The sequence below is a fragment of the Phaseolus vulgaris genome, chromosome 3 (assembly GCF_051622355.1).
Source record: "Phaseolus vulgaris cultivar YP4 chromosome 3, ASM5162235v1, whole genome shotgun sequence".
Classification (NCBI taxonomy): Eukaryota; Viridiplantae; Streptophyta; class Magnoliopsida; order Fabales; family Fabaceae; genus Phaseolus; species Phaseolus vulgaris.
The window spans coordinates 45,745,587-45,759,765 of record NC_143500.1 but is presented as its reverse complement, the minus strand read 5'-3'; the positions used below and the strand labels follow the sequence as shown (position 1 = coordinate 45,759,765).

Genomic DNA, 14,179 nt, shown 5'->3' with positions numbered 1-14,179 from the left:
TACTTGTGCAAGTCTATGTAGATGATATTATCTTTGGATCCACAAATGAAGAGATGTGTGAAGACTTTGTGAAAACCATGAAAAGTGAGTTTGAGATGTCAATGTTAGGAGAAATGAATTTCTTCCTTGGTCTACAAGTTAAGCAACTCAAGGATGGGATTTTCATAAGTCAAGAAAAATACTGCAAGGAACTGCTCAAGAAGTTTGATATGAATCAATGCAAAGCAATCAGCACTCCTATTTCAACAAGTTGTCAGCTGGATCAAGATTCTGCAGGAAAATCAGTGGATCAAACGAAATATAGGGGTTTAATTGGTTCCTTATTATATCTAACTGCCAACAGGCCTGACATTATGTTTGCTGTATGTCTATGTGCTAGATATCAATCTGATCCAAAGGAATCACACTACAATGCAGCAAAGAGAATTCTGAAATATTTGCAAGGATCTAAGGATGTTGGATTGTGGTATCCTAACAAGAAATCACAGTTGTGACTAGGAAAGAGAAAGATTTATTTTTCTCTCTCTCACTTTATTGTTGATTGCTTTTACGGTTATTGACCAGCAGATCCATGCAAATCAATGTGTGGGTATCCTAACTAATTGGATTTTGTGTAGATGCAACAGATTTGATGTACCAAAATCAGGTTCCAAGATATTCTTACGTGAATCCACACCTGAACCTGCTACACCATTGGAATAAAATCTGTAGCATATCTGTGGGATTTGATTTTTCTTCAAAATTCATGATTTCCAAAATCTGATCACATTGCCCTGAATTAAAATTTGTGTTTTCAATTGTGGCTTAATAATCCTATATAAACCTAGCACAATTTAACTCGTCTCTCACACCCTCTCACTTGTACTATAAGCTGTCCAGGTGCACATTGCTTCACCACAGGTTTTGTTTCTGCTTTTGAATAATAATCTGTAATGTCTTTCTTCTAGAATTGTATGGTAATATATTGATGCAGGGAAAAACAGATTAAGCATGGCATCCTCCTCACATAGAAAGAAGAAATCCAAGGAGCAATCTCAAAGCAGCCAAGGTATCCTGGAAAACTGGTTTGCTGGAGATTCAGAAGCAATGACAAGGTTCATACATGAGACTGGCAGGAAGCAAATTAATGTACCCAAGCTGCTTGAGTTCTCATGGCTGAGAGAGGAGAATTTGATAGAAGCCAAAGACTTGCTCAAACATCAAAAGCTGAAAGGATTTCTGGAGATGAATGGAAATGTCTATCTAGATCTTGTGAAGGTGTTTTACTGCAACCTTGAACATGATGGTAAAAATCTGGTTTCCCATGTAAAAGGAGTGAAGCTGAAGATCACTAGGGAAATCTGGAGCAGTGTGGGTGGAATCAAATATTCAGGACTGAAAGTGAGCAAAGGAAACACTGATGGAATTCAAGGATTCAACAAATTGCAATTTTATAGAAGCTGTGTGAGGAATCCCACTGAACCAGTAGCTAGGTATCATGCAGGTAGCCTAACTCTAATTCCTAGACTCTTAGCTCATATAATTGCTTGGCAGCTTACCCCTAGAGGAAGTAATCATGTTGTACTTCATGAAGAAGACTTGATACTGCTGTATTGCATCATGAACCAGCTTAAGGTAAATTGGGTAAGTACTATGGTTAAACATATGCTGAAATCTGCAAGACTACCTGATTATCGTCTTCCCTATGCAATATTTGTGTCAAAACTAATTGATCACTTTAAAGTGGACACTACCAATGAAAGGAATGACTCTATTAAGGCTGCAAGTGAAATAGATAACTCCACACTCATGAAAATGAGATTCTATAAGGATGAAGATGGCTGGGTTTTTAGAAGAAATGTTGGACAAAAGGCTGAGCAAGAAGCTGCTCCTCAAGGAAATGAAGAAGAAGAAAATGCTGATGGTGTGCAACACATGGACGAATCACCAGTACATTATGCTGAACATGAAGATGTTGCTGCCACTAGTCAGAATGCAATAGTTGCATATGAGGCACCTGAGTACAGGGGTGAACCTCTGACTATGTTTGAAAGACAAGTGCTAAGCAGGCTGGACATACTCACAGATGAGCAGAAGGCACACTATGAGATGACTTACGCCAGGTTTCAACACTTGGATGATCAACTTGAAGGAGTTCAAGTGCAGCTAGCTGAGCTCTATTACAACAACAAGTGATCCTATTTCTAAGTCTTTATCTTTTATATGTTGTTGAACAATTTGGGATTAATCTGTACTGTTTTTTCTCCTGCACTGGTTTTTTGGTTGTTTTGTGGTTTGTAATGAACCTCTATGGTTTGTTGGTTTTTATTTGAACTGTTATGTATGGCTACTATGTTTCTTTGGTATTTTGTGCTCCCATTCTGTTTGATGAATCCAAAGGGGGAGAAGAATAGCCTGGTACAGGTTCTGCAAATGATATTCACAGGGGTTGCTGATATGATTCAGATGTTAAATCTGCAGGTATATCATTTCTAAATCTGTTTGTTCTGCTTTAACACCTGTTTTCTTTGTATATAGTTATGTACAGATTTGGTCATAATCTTTCTTCAAAGCTGTGCAAAGCAAAGGGAATTTGTCTCCATCAAACAGGGGGAGATTGTTGAAGCTGGAGGAAGCTTCTTCCCTACCAAGGCTTGATGTGTGTTTGATGAAGAAAATGGCTTGAGTGCTTTGAAGATTGTAATAGGCTTTTAGATTCATTTGTAATTAGGCTTGTAAGTGTGTATGATTGCCTTTTGCTGTATAACCTATCCTAGATGCCTAATCAAGTCTAGATCAAGCACATGATGTGGTTAAATGGTTTTTTGAAAAGCTTTTTAAAATGATTTTAAAAGTTTTAAATCAGTACACAAATAAATCTGTTTTATGGAGAAAGAATCTGTTTATTTCTTCTTTGTTAAAAGGCTTTTCTAAATTTCTGTTAGGGCACCAAGGGAAAGCTCAGTTCGTTATTTCAGTTAAGCTGAGCTGGCCTGTTTGTTATACTTTAATCTGTTTTACTGTGAAAGAACATGTTTATTCTTTGGTCTGCTGAAAAGTTTTTCACAAGTTAGTTAGGGCACCAAAGGTACAACTCAGACAGTTATTTCTGTTAAGCTGAGTTGGCAGTTTTCACAAAATAAATCTGTTAAGTTCAAAAATGAATATGTTGTTTTCATAACTGCTTTTCAACTGTTTTTTGAAAAGAGGTTAGAAACTGTTTTCTATATAAAGAAAAGTCTCTCTCACATGAATTAGTGCTGAGGAATTACGCTTTTGATAGAGATCAAACAATTTCCATGTGAGAAGAAGGATTGAAAGAGTTTTTGAAAGGTTTTCCAAAGAGATTTTCAAGTGTGCTTGTTCTAGGAAACCTTTGATCTTGGTGAAGGTGCTGGTGCAGTTCTGCAGCAAATTGAACTACTGGTTTTGAGTTCTTGCATCTTCTTTTCAGGTGTAATCTTTTCTTTATTCTGTTGTGTAAAGGTGTAAGTGTTAGTCACTCCTTGATAGGATTTCTTGGAGTGCAAGGTGTGCTGAAATAGGGCTTTTCAGCATTGTGTGTGTTGTTCTTGTAGTGTTCAAGAACTGTTGGTTTTGTAAGTGATTGGTACTGTTTTTAGTGAATTCCACCTTGGGGTAAGGTGAGACTGGATGTAGCTCTGTATGAGTGAACCAGTATAAAAACGTGTGTACCTTATATTCTCATCCCTGCACTCATTTATGGTTTTTGCTTAATTCTGTCAAGAACTAAATCTGTTCTTTTGAAATTGAATCTGTTAATTCTGGGTTTAAGTGAAAACTGTTCTTCCTGATTTGTTAAAGTTTTATGATCATAAACAAGGTTGCTGCATATAATGGTTTAAGTGAATTGTGAACAAACTGTCCATTCATTAAAACCTGAGAAATGATCATTCTTCTTGAAATCTTGTGTTGTGTAATTTTGGTTGATTTCTAAGCATAGCTGTATCCTTCATCCTCACAATATTAAGCTGATCTGGTTCTGTTATAATTCTCTGTTGATCACAATTTTACATTGAACAAAATTCAATTTGTGCCAAGACTGCTCTGAAGAATCAATCTGTTTCATGTAAAAATAATCTGTTCTTTTTGCCTTTGGAATACTGAAAAATTGTGTGTTCTTGCGAAAATTTTATAAGCTCAATTCACCCCTCCCCTCTTGAACTTAGACACTAATAAACCCAACACAATCATGATTGCAAGAAAAAGTACGTTGAATTTTGGTGACAAATCTCTCAGAATTATCCATGGTGAAAAAAAACTACTTTTAAAGTATTAACATATTGACCAGAAAAATCAACATATATTTTAAGAAAAAATTCAAATTTCTAAGCGACTTAATATCCCCCTACAAAAAACAAATATGTCATCAGCATATAAAATATGAGAGCGAGTGAGATAACCTTGTGAACTAGCTATATGTAAAATTTTCTTATCATTCACAAGCTTAGAGATACCTCTACTAATAATATTCTCACTTAACCATCAAGAAAATAAGAAAAACAACTTAAATCTCATGTAAGATTCATTATATCTCCAAAACTAAGTTATATAGATTTAAAAGAAAAATTGTTCTTCACTGGTTCTTTAAGATATTAATTTAATAAAATTTCTATTGAACTTATTTTAAAGTTTAAAAAAATATATAGGTAGAAAATATTTTACACAACTAAAATTTTAACATCTAAGTTTTATTTATAAATTTATTTTTGATATATTCTAAAATTTATTAATATATTCTACGTCACTAGAAAGAATAATTTAATCGATTTCTTTAGTATATGTGAAGCTAGATTTTTTTTTATTACATAGAGAACGAAGTTATTATTTGTCGATAATTTTATTCCATTTCCTATATTTAACCGCCACCAATTATCTAAATCTCATTATTGAAAACAAAGGTTCCAAACATTTTTTTTTCTTGTGAAATATTTTTTTTGTCAAGTTATGTAATTTTTTCGTATTAAATGTTTTTTTTATTCCTCTCAAATTATTGTTTGAACTTAATCCATCACCATTTAAACTTAAATTAACACAACGTATTAAATTAAATATATTTCATGCTATAAAATATATTCTAAATTTATGATCTAGTACAATAAATTTCAAATTTTGATGCTGCATATGAAATGATAAATTGTTGTAAGAATCTAATTAATTATTTAGTAGTGAAAGTAGTATAGTTTAGATGTAGTATAAATATTTTATTATTTAAATATAAAACTTGAAAAATAAAAAAGTTAACTATTTAAATTTTATTTAAGAAAAATCACTATGTCTCTGCCAGCACTTTTTCTCTATATTCTTTCTAGATTTTTAAAAGATACGTTCATATTTTCATTTATCACAGTTAACCATAGGAATTTTGGTGTTGCTCGATCAGAATTAAGAGTAATTCTTCTTTACCTCTTATTTTAAGTTGGTTTTATAAAATTTTGCATGCATGTGGACTAGAGGTCTTGCATGTGGTCTTTTTAGGGAAAAGATTAATTAATTGAAAACTCTCGTTTAGGTGAAATTCAATTAATTGAAAATCTAATAGTTTTGGTTTCTCGACAGGTCAACTTCATTTGGCAAGTTGTTAAATAAAAATTCTCAGTGATTTGGTTGCTTGGAAATCCTACTTTCGCTAGGAAAAATTCAATTAAATGAGAGTTTCAATCATTGGGCAAGCGAATTCTCTTCAGCAAGTTATTTTTATGAAACTTCCAATGATGTAGTCGTTAGACAAATACTTTGGTACTGAATGAGCATAGTTTTCATCTGACAACTAAAATTCGTTGAACATGATGACACCTTTGGCAGGACAAACATAATAATGGGTAGACGAATTGCAACCTATGGAGTCACATAAAGAAAAATAGAATATGGTGAGAGTCGAAGGAGATTCTTATAACCTACGTGCGAAAAAGAACTATGTCTGGTGGATTAAAGGGATTTACCTTGTCATCAAAGTAGACTGGATTTCTACAAAATATCTTTATTGTGGTGACAACTTAACGAAGATAATATTATAAATGCATTTCTTCAAGTCTAATTCAATTCATAAGTCTTTTGAAAATATAGTAAAACATTTGTGATGTATGATGTTAGTAGCTCATGACATGAGTGTAACCTTTTGATTAAGAAATACACACTTAATTTTTAGTATATGTTTAATGAATGAATTGAGATATTATATATATATATATATATGAATAAATATGACTAAAATATATGAATTTATTCTTTTAAAATATGTATATAAGTTTATTTTTAAAACTCTAGTTTAACATGTGTGTTGGTATGTCGTTTATATGAACATATTATGTTATAGGAGAACAATCTTAATATAAATAGGGTGAGAGATAGAAAAAGTCATATATATTTTAATTTATTTCTTTATATATATATATATATATATATATATATATATATATACGCGCTTAACTATTAAATATTACACAAATGACAGTGATGTGTTATAATTTCTATATTTTTATTTAATTTAAAAATATCTACACCTTTGGTTTATATATAATAAAAGAAAATATTTACTATTGATAAAATAAATCTATTATATATTACGATTTATTTTGTTTAACAATATTTAAAAATAGACCCTATGAAGAAATGCGGTACTGCCATGATTTAACTTTTGTTAGATTCTTATATACGAAATTTGGAATATATAAAATTTTATTACAGTTTCTTAATTTTTATATTATTCGTTAATCACTCCTAAAGTCTAGAAATAATTTGCATAATAAATAGGGTATGAACAATCAATCTTAATTATGAAGAAAAAAAACTGTGATTTGATAAGTTATTTCCCTTTAACATAATCAGTTTTTTTCTTCTAATCTCCTAGTTTCAAACAGGCACGATTCCACTATAGTCTTAAAATAAGCATTTTGTTGGGAAAAGATAATTAACAGCATTAAAGAGGAGGGGCACTCAATTTTATACTCCACCATGTGCAACCACTAACAACCAGTGGTTGTTTAAGCACATGATCTACTTAGTTTAAACACAACACAACACCTATCATCGTATTTTTTTAACTTTAAGATTAATCACTACTACTATAATATATTTATTAAAAAAAGTTTAGGAGTAAACTGCACTCAAAAACTGTATTTAATTATCATACCTCATCACTATTTTTTAAATGTATAATTTTGAGGAAAATTCCAAATTGAATCCAGTTTGAGAAAATAAAAGTTGTATTTATATAACCTCTGAACAAACTTTACAGTTTACTTAAAATTATCTAATGATATAAATATTTGTATATATATATATATATATATATATTTTTTTTTTTTTTAAATTATGAAAATAATTTACAACTTATATACAAATAGTTCGTCGGTCTATTTGTCTATAGTATTTAATTAACTATTTTATCTAACGCCTCTTATTCAAGTTTTTACAAATTAGATTAAATATATAATACTTTAGTCTTATATGTATATCCGATATTCAATTTGGATCCAATACTTAAAATTTTATTAAACGAACTTTTATAAGCGTGGATATAATCAGTTTTATTTTTATGACTGGTATTTTTTTTTTTTACATTTGATGTATAGAAAAAATGTTATATATGTGTGTAAACTAAAAATATATAAGAAAAGTAATTGTCAACGCGTGACTATTGATACCAAACCAATAGCGTTCGTAATATAAATGGTTTTAAAAAATTGGACATATTGAAAAACCAGAACTGCTACAATAATTAAATGATATGTTTATCCTAAAAATTATTATAGAAATATTTAGAAAAGAATAAAAAAAGTGGTGGAGTTGGTGAATAGTTAGGGAGGGAGAGATTTGAAAGTTGAAAAGCAGCAGTTTGTGATAGGCAACGCAAATACTGGAACTTGGAAGAAGCAAAGAAGCAGTGTTTGTTCACTGTTTAGTTTTTTTTATTTCTTTAATTTATTGGTTTCATCATGTCATGTATATCTCTCTCACAAATTAACTTTCCTTTCTAAGTGGAGGGGGAATTTATGAATGTCTTGCTTTACAATTTATTCCACTCATAAATAAAGTTTTGTTTAAGCGTGAAAAAAGCGAAAGTGCGGGTCACGCTTCCTTTTCTTTTTTTACTACTAATTTCTCAATATTACACTCATACACTCTGCACTTATCTCTCTATTTAGCTAAATATTCACAACTCACATTTTAATTTTAATTTCAGAAACAAAACTAACATATCTTCAAATGAAAATTTTCGTTTAATTCAAAACTTACATATTTTTCCTTCCAATCAAATTCTTTTAAATCTAACACTAAATATATGAATGATAAATTTATTTAATGATTTGGAGTTTTATCTGTGTAAGAAAATGTGTTGGGAAGGCATAATTGAAATTATTACAGGTGGAGTGAAAGTTATTTATTAGTTAGAATTGATGGGAGAAGCTTAAGTTGGTATTTGGGTAATAGGTATTATGATATTGTGTTGAGAGAGTCTCTACCATGGCTTCCTTTTCCTTTGGAGGATAGTTTCTTTGGTTCTTGGCAACCTATTTTACTTTTTCATTCACCTAATAAAATCATATGGTAACGTGTGGTGATTCTTTTCTTTATTTTTTCTTTCTTTTTTTCTCCTTTGTCCATATTCACACATTATTATATATTTTAAAATGGGGAAAGAAAAAGAAAGCCCCTTCCAACAACTTTAATACTATTTTATACATTTCTCCACCAGATTCCAACCAAAACCAAATAATTATTTCCCTTAAAATATTATTTCCCACATTAAATATTAATTCACTAAATTAATTTTTAATACCCCAGTTCAGTATATCTCCTTTTCCTTCCCTTTATTTTTTAATCTCAATTTGGACAGTCTTAGGAGAGTTAGGAACCAATTACCTGATCAACAAAAACAAGGATTCATTTTATCTCCCCATTTTCATTTCCCTTGGAAACTCAAAATATTTCAAATTTCACTCTTTCTTTCTGCACAATATTTTCCCCATCTATTTTTTTTTTATCAAAACTCATTATTTTCTCCGACAAAATTTCAGCTCATCAGTTTTATTTTTCCAGTTTCATCCCATCCTACTAATTTATTTTAATGATAAAATTTATGCAAATGGTGCAAAGCTGAAGATTTTTCACATCTTGTTTTATGCTCAGGTCCTCAAACTTTTAATTGATTTTCTCATTTGCTGGCAAAAATTTCCATCTTTTCTAAAATATTTTTCCCAGCATAGTTGAGAGGACTTTGGGTGATTGAATTGTTGAGGAAAAAAAATGAGATACTGATGTGTGATTTTAGTTTATGTTACGTGTGAGTACTACTTCACAAGTGTTTGAACATGGAGTCAAGTGGCGGTGTTAGCGGGGGCGTTACGGTGGTGGGATCGGATGCTCCGTCAGACTACCATGTAGCTCCGAGGACCGACAACCCAGCTCCCGCAAGCGGATCCACGACGCAAATTCCGGCGACGGCGGGGAGTGCTCCACCGCCACATCCACCGCATACGGCAGCGATGGAGGCGTCGCCGGCGACGATGCCGGCTAAAAAGAAGAGGGGCCGGCCGAGAAAGTACGCACCGGACGGCTCGGTGACCATGGCGCTGTCTCCGAAGCCGATATCTTCCTCCGCTCCGTTGCCGCCGGTGATCGATTTCTCGTCGGAGAATCGCGGAAAAATAAAACCAACCAGTTCCGTGAGCAAAACCAAATTTGAGTTGGAGAATATAGGTAATAAATAAATCTTTTTCTTTCGAGTTTATTTTTAAAGAAAGAAGTAAATTGAGTTGAAGTTGTATACTGTGTTGTGGTTTGGATTTTGGTGTTGGAAAATGGAAAATGGAAAATGAAAACTGAGATGAGTAATTGGCTTATAGGGAAGTGGAATGAGATTGAGGCATAGGCACATTGACAGTGTGGGACCTTTGATTGATTGGATGACTAAGTTAGGGTAATTGCTGTCCTGAAAAGTGAGTTAGCTTTGTGGGTCGGTATGGGACGGTGGAATCTCGTTGTGTCTGTCGTTTTTGCAGTTCAAACATGATCGTAGGAACCCAAACCAAACCAAATCTTTCTAGGTACTATGTTAGGTACCACCATCTGGTACTCATGGGGAACACACTTGGACTTATAGGAGGAAAGTAAAAATGCTGATTTTATTTTTTTTAGTTATTTGGATTTTGTGTGTGTTAGGATAGTAGTGTTGTGGGTGTTGCTTTCTAGGGGTAGAGTGATGAAAGGACTTTAATATTGTTGTGCATTCACTCACTCACTGTGTGTTGTTTGGCAAGGTGAGGTCCAAAGTCCAAGTTGACATCAGGTCCTCTTTTTAGTCTTCTCACATCAACCAACGCTATTTAGTACTACTTAGTTGATACATGATGCAATGCAATTACGTGGTCCTTCTTTCTCATACTGCTTTCTGGATGACGAGGCAAATATGGACTCTTTGTTTGCTTGTTGGGATATATATATACTCATGCGCGCCAAGCTAATATTACTCTCACATTTAAATGGGAAACAACTGTTTTATCAGAGCGTAAACGTATTAATCAGGAACTCTACTTTTCTATTCCATTTCTAAAAATAAATAGAGCTATGAATTTCAGTAGTCTAAACGTCATCAAGTTAGTTTGTGCGTATATAAGATGGTAATAATATGATATTTGATATGTATTGGATACATGATAAATGTCTGAAGACTTTTTACAAACTAGTTTGCCTCGGCCATTATTGTTTTTAATCTATTGTTTCAGATTTGCCTTTTTTTTTGTTTGTTTGCTAACTTCCCCGATCAATATTTGCCTTTCAATAATCTTCCATTTTGCCGAGGGATGTTAGAGATTTTTAAATTGCTTTTACACACATATATATATATATATATATATATATATATATATATATATATATACGAATGTCAGTTTTACGTTTCTATGGAAACACTTGGTAAATGCTTGAAATTTGAATGAGTAGCTTTTGAAACAAATTACCACAAAAGATTTTTTTAATTATTCCTGAAAAGGATTGTATGTGTTTTTTACTTGGAAATTTAATTAAATTTAATAATATTGTTTGATTGGCATGAAGGTACTGGAGGAAAAAAATTATATATATATAATTTATATAACCAACCTTATGATGAGTTTATAAATGAAATTAACCATTAGTTATCGACATTATTCCTTCAATCTAGGACAGTATAATGTTTCAACTTTTTAGATGATAAATATGATATAAATATTCCCATTCTTTATTTGGCCTATATTTAAAAAGCCTTATAATAGAAACTGAGACTTTCTCATTTCCAATTTTATTGTTAATTATTTTTTACCCTTTTTTAGGTGAATGGGTTGCATGCTCAGTTGGTGCTAATTTCACTCCCCATATCATCACTGTTAATTCTGGAGAGGTAAGTGTCAGAAATATCTGTTACCTGTTGTGCTCTTATGCAATGCAAAATAACATTTCTCATATTCATGGTCAGGGAGTTTCCTCTGTGGGCAGTTTTTCTTTGCCCACATTCTCTCTGAGTTTAACATACGTTACATACGTGCCTATTACCATACAAAGTGATAATTATACGAAAGATGAACGATTAGTTATCAAAAAAATGAGAATGAGAAAGAGCATACTGAACAACTTGTTAGTTTCCAGGAATGATTATGTTCATTTTCTTCTTTACTGTGATAACTGAAAATATTTGTTATGATGGTTGACGAGTAACAACTAGTTTCTTTTGGTTATCTTAGGATGTTACTATGAAGGTAATATCATTTTCTCAGCAAGGGCCTCGAGCAATATGCATTCTTTCAGCTAATGGTGTCATATCAAGTGTCACACTTCGTCAACCCGATTCTTCGGGGGGTACATTGACATATGAGGTGAAGCATTTGTGCAATTTGATACTATCATTTTATTCCATGAACAAAATATTGAATTTATTTATAGTTATTTAATTATAGTAACATTCGTAGAGGAAGATTATATGCCAGCTACACTGTTATCCTCTCGATTATTGGATTTGCATTTAACCTTTTTTCAAAGAAATACGTAATCCAAATACACTATTGTTGATACCTGTATGTTGTTCCTTCCTCTTATTATTATAATGCTCATAATTTTAGCTGATTAGTTTATACTTAAAAGTGATGTTTCATTTTTTATGATAAGAAGTGTAACTATTAAAAGGATGGATCTGGATGTTACTACAATGCTGATGTCTCCCTCTTTCGTATTCTTTGATGTTGTTTTTCTGTCTTCTTATTCTCTCTCTTTTTTCTTGTTTTTTTTAAAACTGTGTTGGAATTGAAACTAGACGTTTATCACTCCCAAGTTATGTTTTGTGGTATATGTTAAAATATGCCTTTTGTTGTCAGATTGATATGTAAGTTGCATAGTGCTTCTTCTTTGCTGTGCTTTTTTTTGTCATTGTTTGAAATTTTAGGATCGGTTGCTACTTTAACATACTATATCAACTTGATAGCTAACTGGTAAAAAACAATATCTTTGAAGGTTTCTTAACAGTTGTATTGACTCTGGATTTTCTTTGACTAAATATTAGAGAACTGTTTTTATGGAGGCCATGGTTTCAATGAAAGTTAATATTAGAAAATGCTTAGCAGTATCCGATCTGCCTGGATTCTTAAACTGATTGACTTGGATTGTTTCTTGATCAAACGAGTCATGTCACTCACTGGTGCTTACTTGTGTAAAAATCTTTGGGCTAATGATGTGGAATAAAATAATTATTCTCCTCAGGCTGTAATCAATCAGAGGGTGGGAAGTGAATTTTTTATATAATTCAGCAGTGCAGAGTGCATTTATTGATCTGCACTGCTAAATAATTCTAGCACTCCTGCTTATCTGAGCTTTGTTTTTGCATTTGGTTTCTAGTATATCCTTTATTCTCCATCTGTTTGCCTTTGGGTATGTTGTTGCAGTTTATTGCTCTTGGTTACTGCTACTACTTACAGTAATAGTTTCATCAAACACAGTCAAAACTCTAGCTCAACCTGCTAACTTCTTTTCATTCTGCATTCATATTTGAAGTATTACTATTTCTTTAGCGTTCTATCGCAAGGAGAAATCCAATCTTTCTTGCTGCTGTTTCTACAGGGACGGTTTGAAATTCTATCTTTATCTGGTTCATTCATGCCCAGTGAAAGTGGAGGAACCCGAAGCAGATCCGGTGGCATGAGTGTATCTTTGGCAAGCCCCGATGGACGTGTTGTAGGTGGGGGAGTAGCTGGTTTATTGGTGGCTGCAAGTCCTGTGCAGGTATGTTTTCAACTCATAGCTTTATTCCCTTTTATTTTTAATCAATGAAGTATGCATAGGCCTAAAATCAGATATGTAACGGACTAATATGCTTCACGTAATAAAGATTATTCAATGGAATTTATGTTTGGTTGAAATGTAACAACACTTTAGTTTCAACTTTCATGTATTAGATGATAATTTAGTATTCAATAACAACTTTATATGATTCTGACCATTCTATTGTCCAATTGACTGATATGTATCAGGTAGTGGTAGGAAGTTTTCTGGCAGGAAACCAACATGAGCAGAAGCCAAGAAAACATAAACATGAAGTTATAACAAGTGTGACACCAGCAGCAGTTGTTCCCATCTCCACTCTTGATCCAATACCAATTCTCTCATCTGCAACTTCCATCCGCGGAGAAAGTTGGTCTGCTATGCCAGCAGAGGCCAAGAATAAACCAGCTGACATTAATGTGTCGCTTCCAGCAGGGTAATTAATTCGTAGGGTTCATTCTATCTGCATTTACACATGCATTTGCTGCTGACAACATTGTAATGGGAGGATTCCTAGTTGTTGGTCTTCTATCCTTGTTTGTTGTGTCTGTAAGCTTCTTGACTGTGTATCGGGACCATCATTGTTTTCAGAGGTTTACCAGGTTCATGTTCTTGTAGAATTTGAGTTGAGTTGGCCAATTAGGTATGTTTTTAATGCAGACATTGTGTCATGAAGAACACTTTGATGTCATAGTTATTCCTCAGAATCCGTCTTCCTTTGGAGTGATAGATTGTGCAATCCACGATATTGCTTGTTATTAAGACAATTAAAATTCCTAATTTGAGAAATGATCGTTTCTAATTAATTTACATACACTACGTAAGATTCCTGATCAGTTAATAATTTAAATGTTAGTCTCCAGGTTAACCAATAATAGTAACGTAAGAGACG

The 14,179-nt window shown here is 32.5% G+C and overlaps 1 protein-coding gene across 1 annotated transcript; it reads left to right on the top strand.

The window, feature by feature from the left end:
• Nucleotides 1–8,412: 8,412 nt before the first annotated feature.
• On the top strand, nucleotides 8,413–14,093 carry LOC137808024 (AT-hook motif nuclear-localized protein 1). The gene is made up of 5 exons (XM_068608916.1): nucleotides 8,413–9,702; nucleotides 11,313–11,380; nucleotides 11,721–11,852; nucleotides 13,087–13,248; nucleotides 13,497–14,093. The coding sequence occupies exons 1-5, from the start codon at nucleotides 9,315–9,317 to the stop codon at nucleotides 13,725–13,727; spliced, it is 981 nt and encodes a 326-aa protein (XP_068465017.1). The 5' UTR covers nucleotides 8,413–9,314; the 3' UTR covers nucleotides 13,728–14,093.
• Nucleotides 14,094–14,179: the final 86 nt, after the last annotated feature.

Bases quoted from the DNA above. Each gene is read 5' to 3' on its own strand.
- LOC137808024 (XM_068608916.1), top strand. From the start codon at position 9,315: ATGGAGTCAAGTGGCGGTGTTAGCGGGGGCGTTACGGTGGTGGGATCG. The intron at 9,703-11,312 runs GTAATAAATAAA...ACCCTTTTTTAG, and splicing joins ATTTGAGTTGGAGAATATAG to GTGAATGGGTTGCATGCTCA. The intron at 13,249-13,496 runs GTATGTTTTCAA...GATATGTATCAG, and splicing joins TGGCTGCAAGTCCTGTGCAG to GTAGTGGTAGGAAGTTTTCT.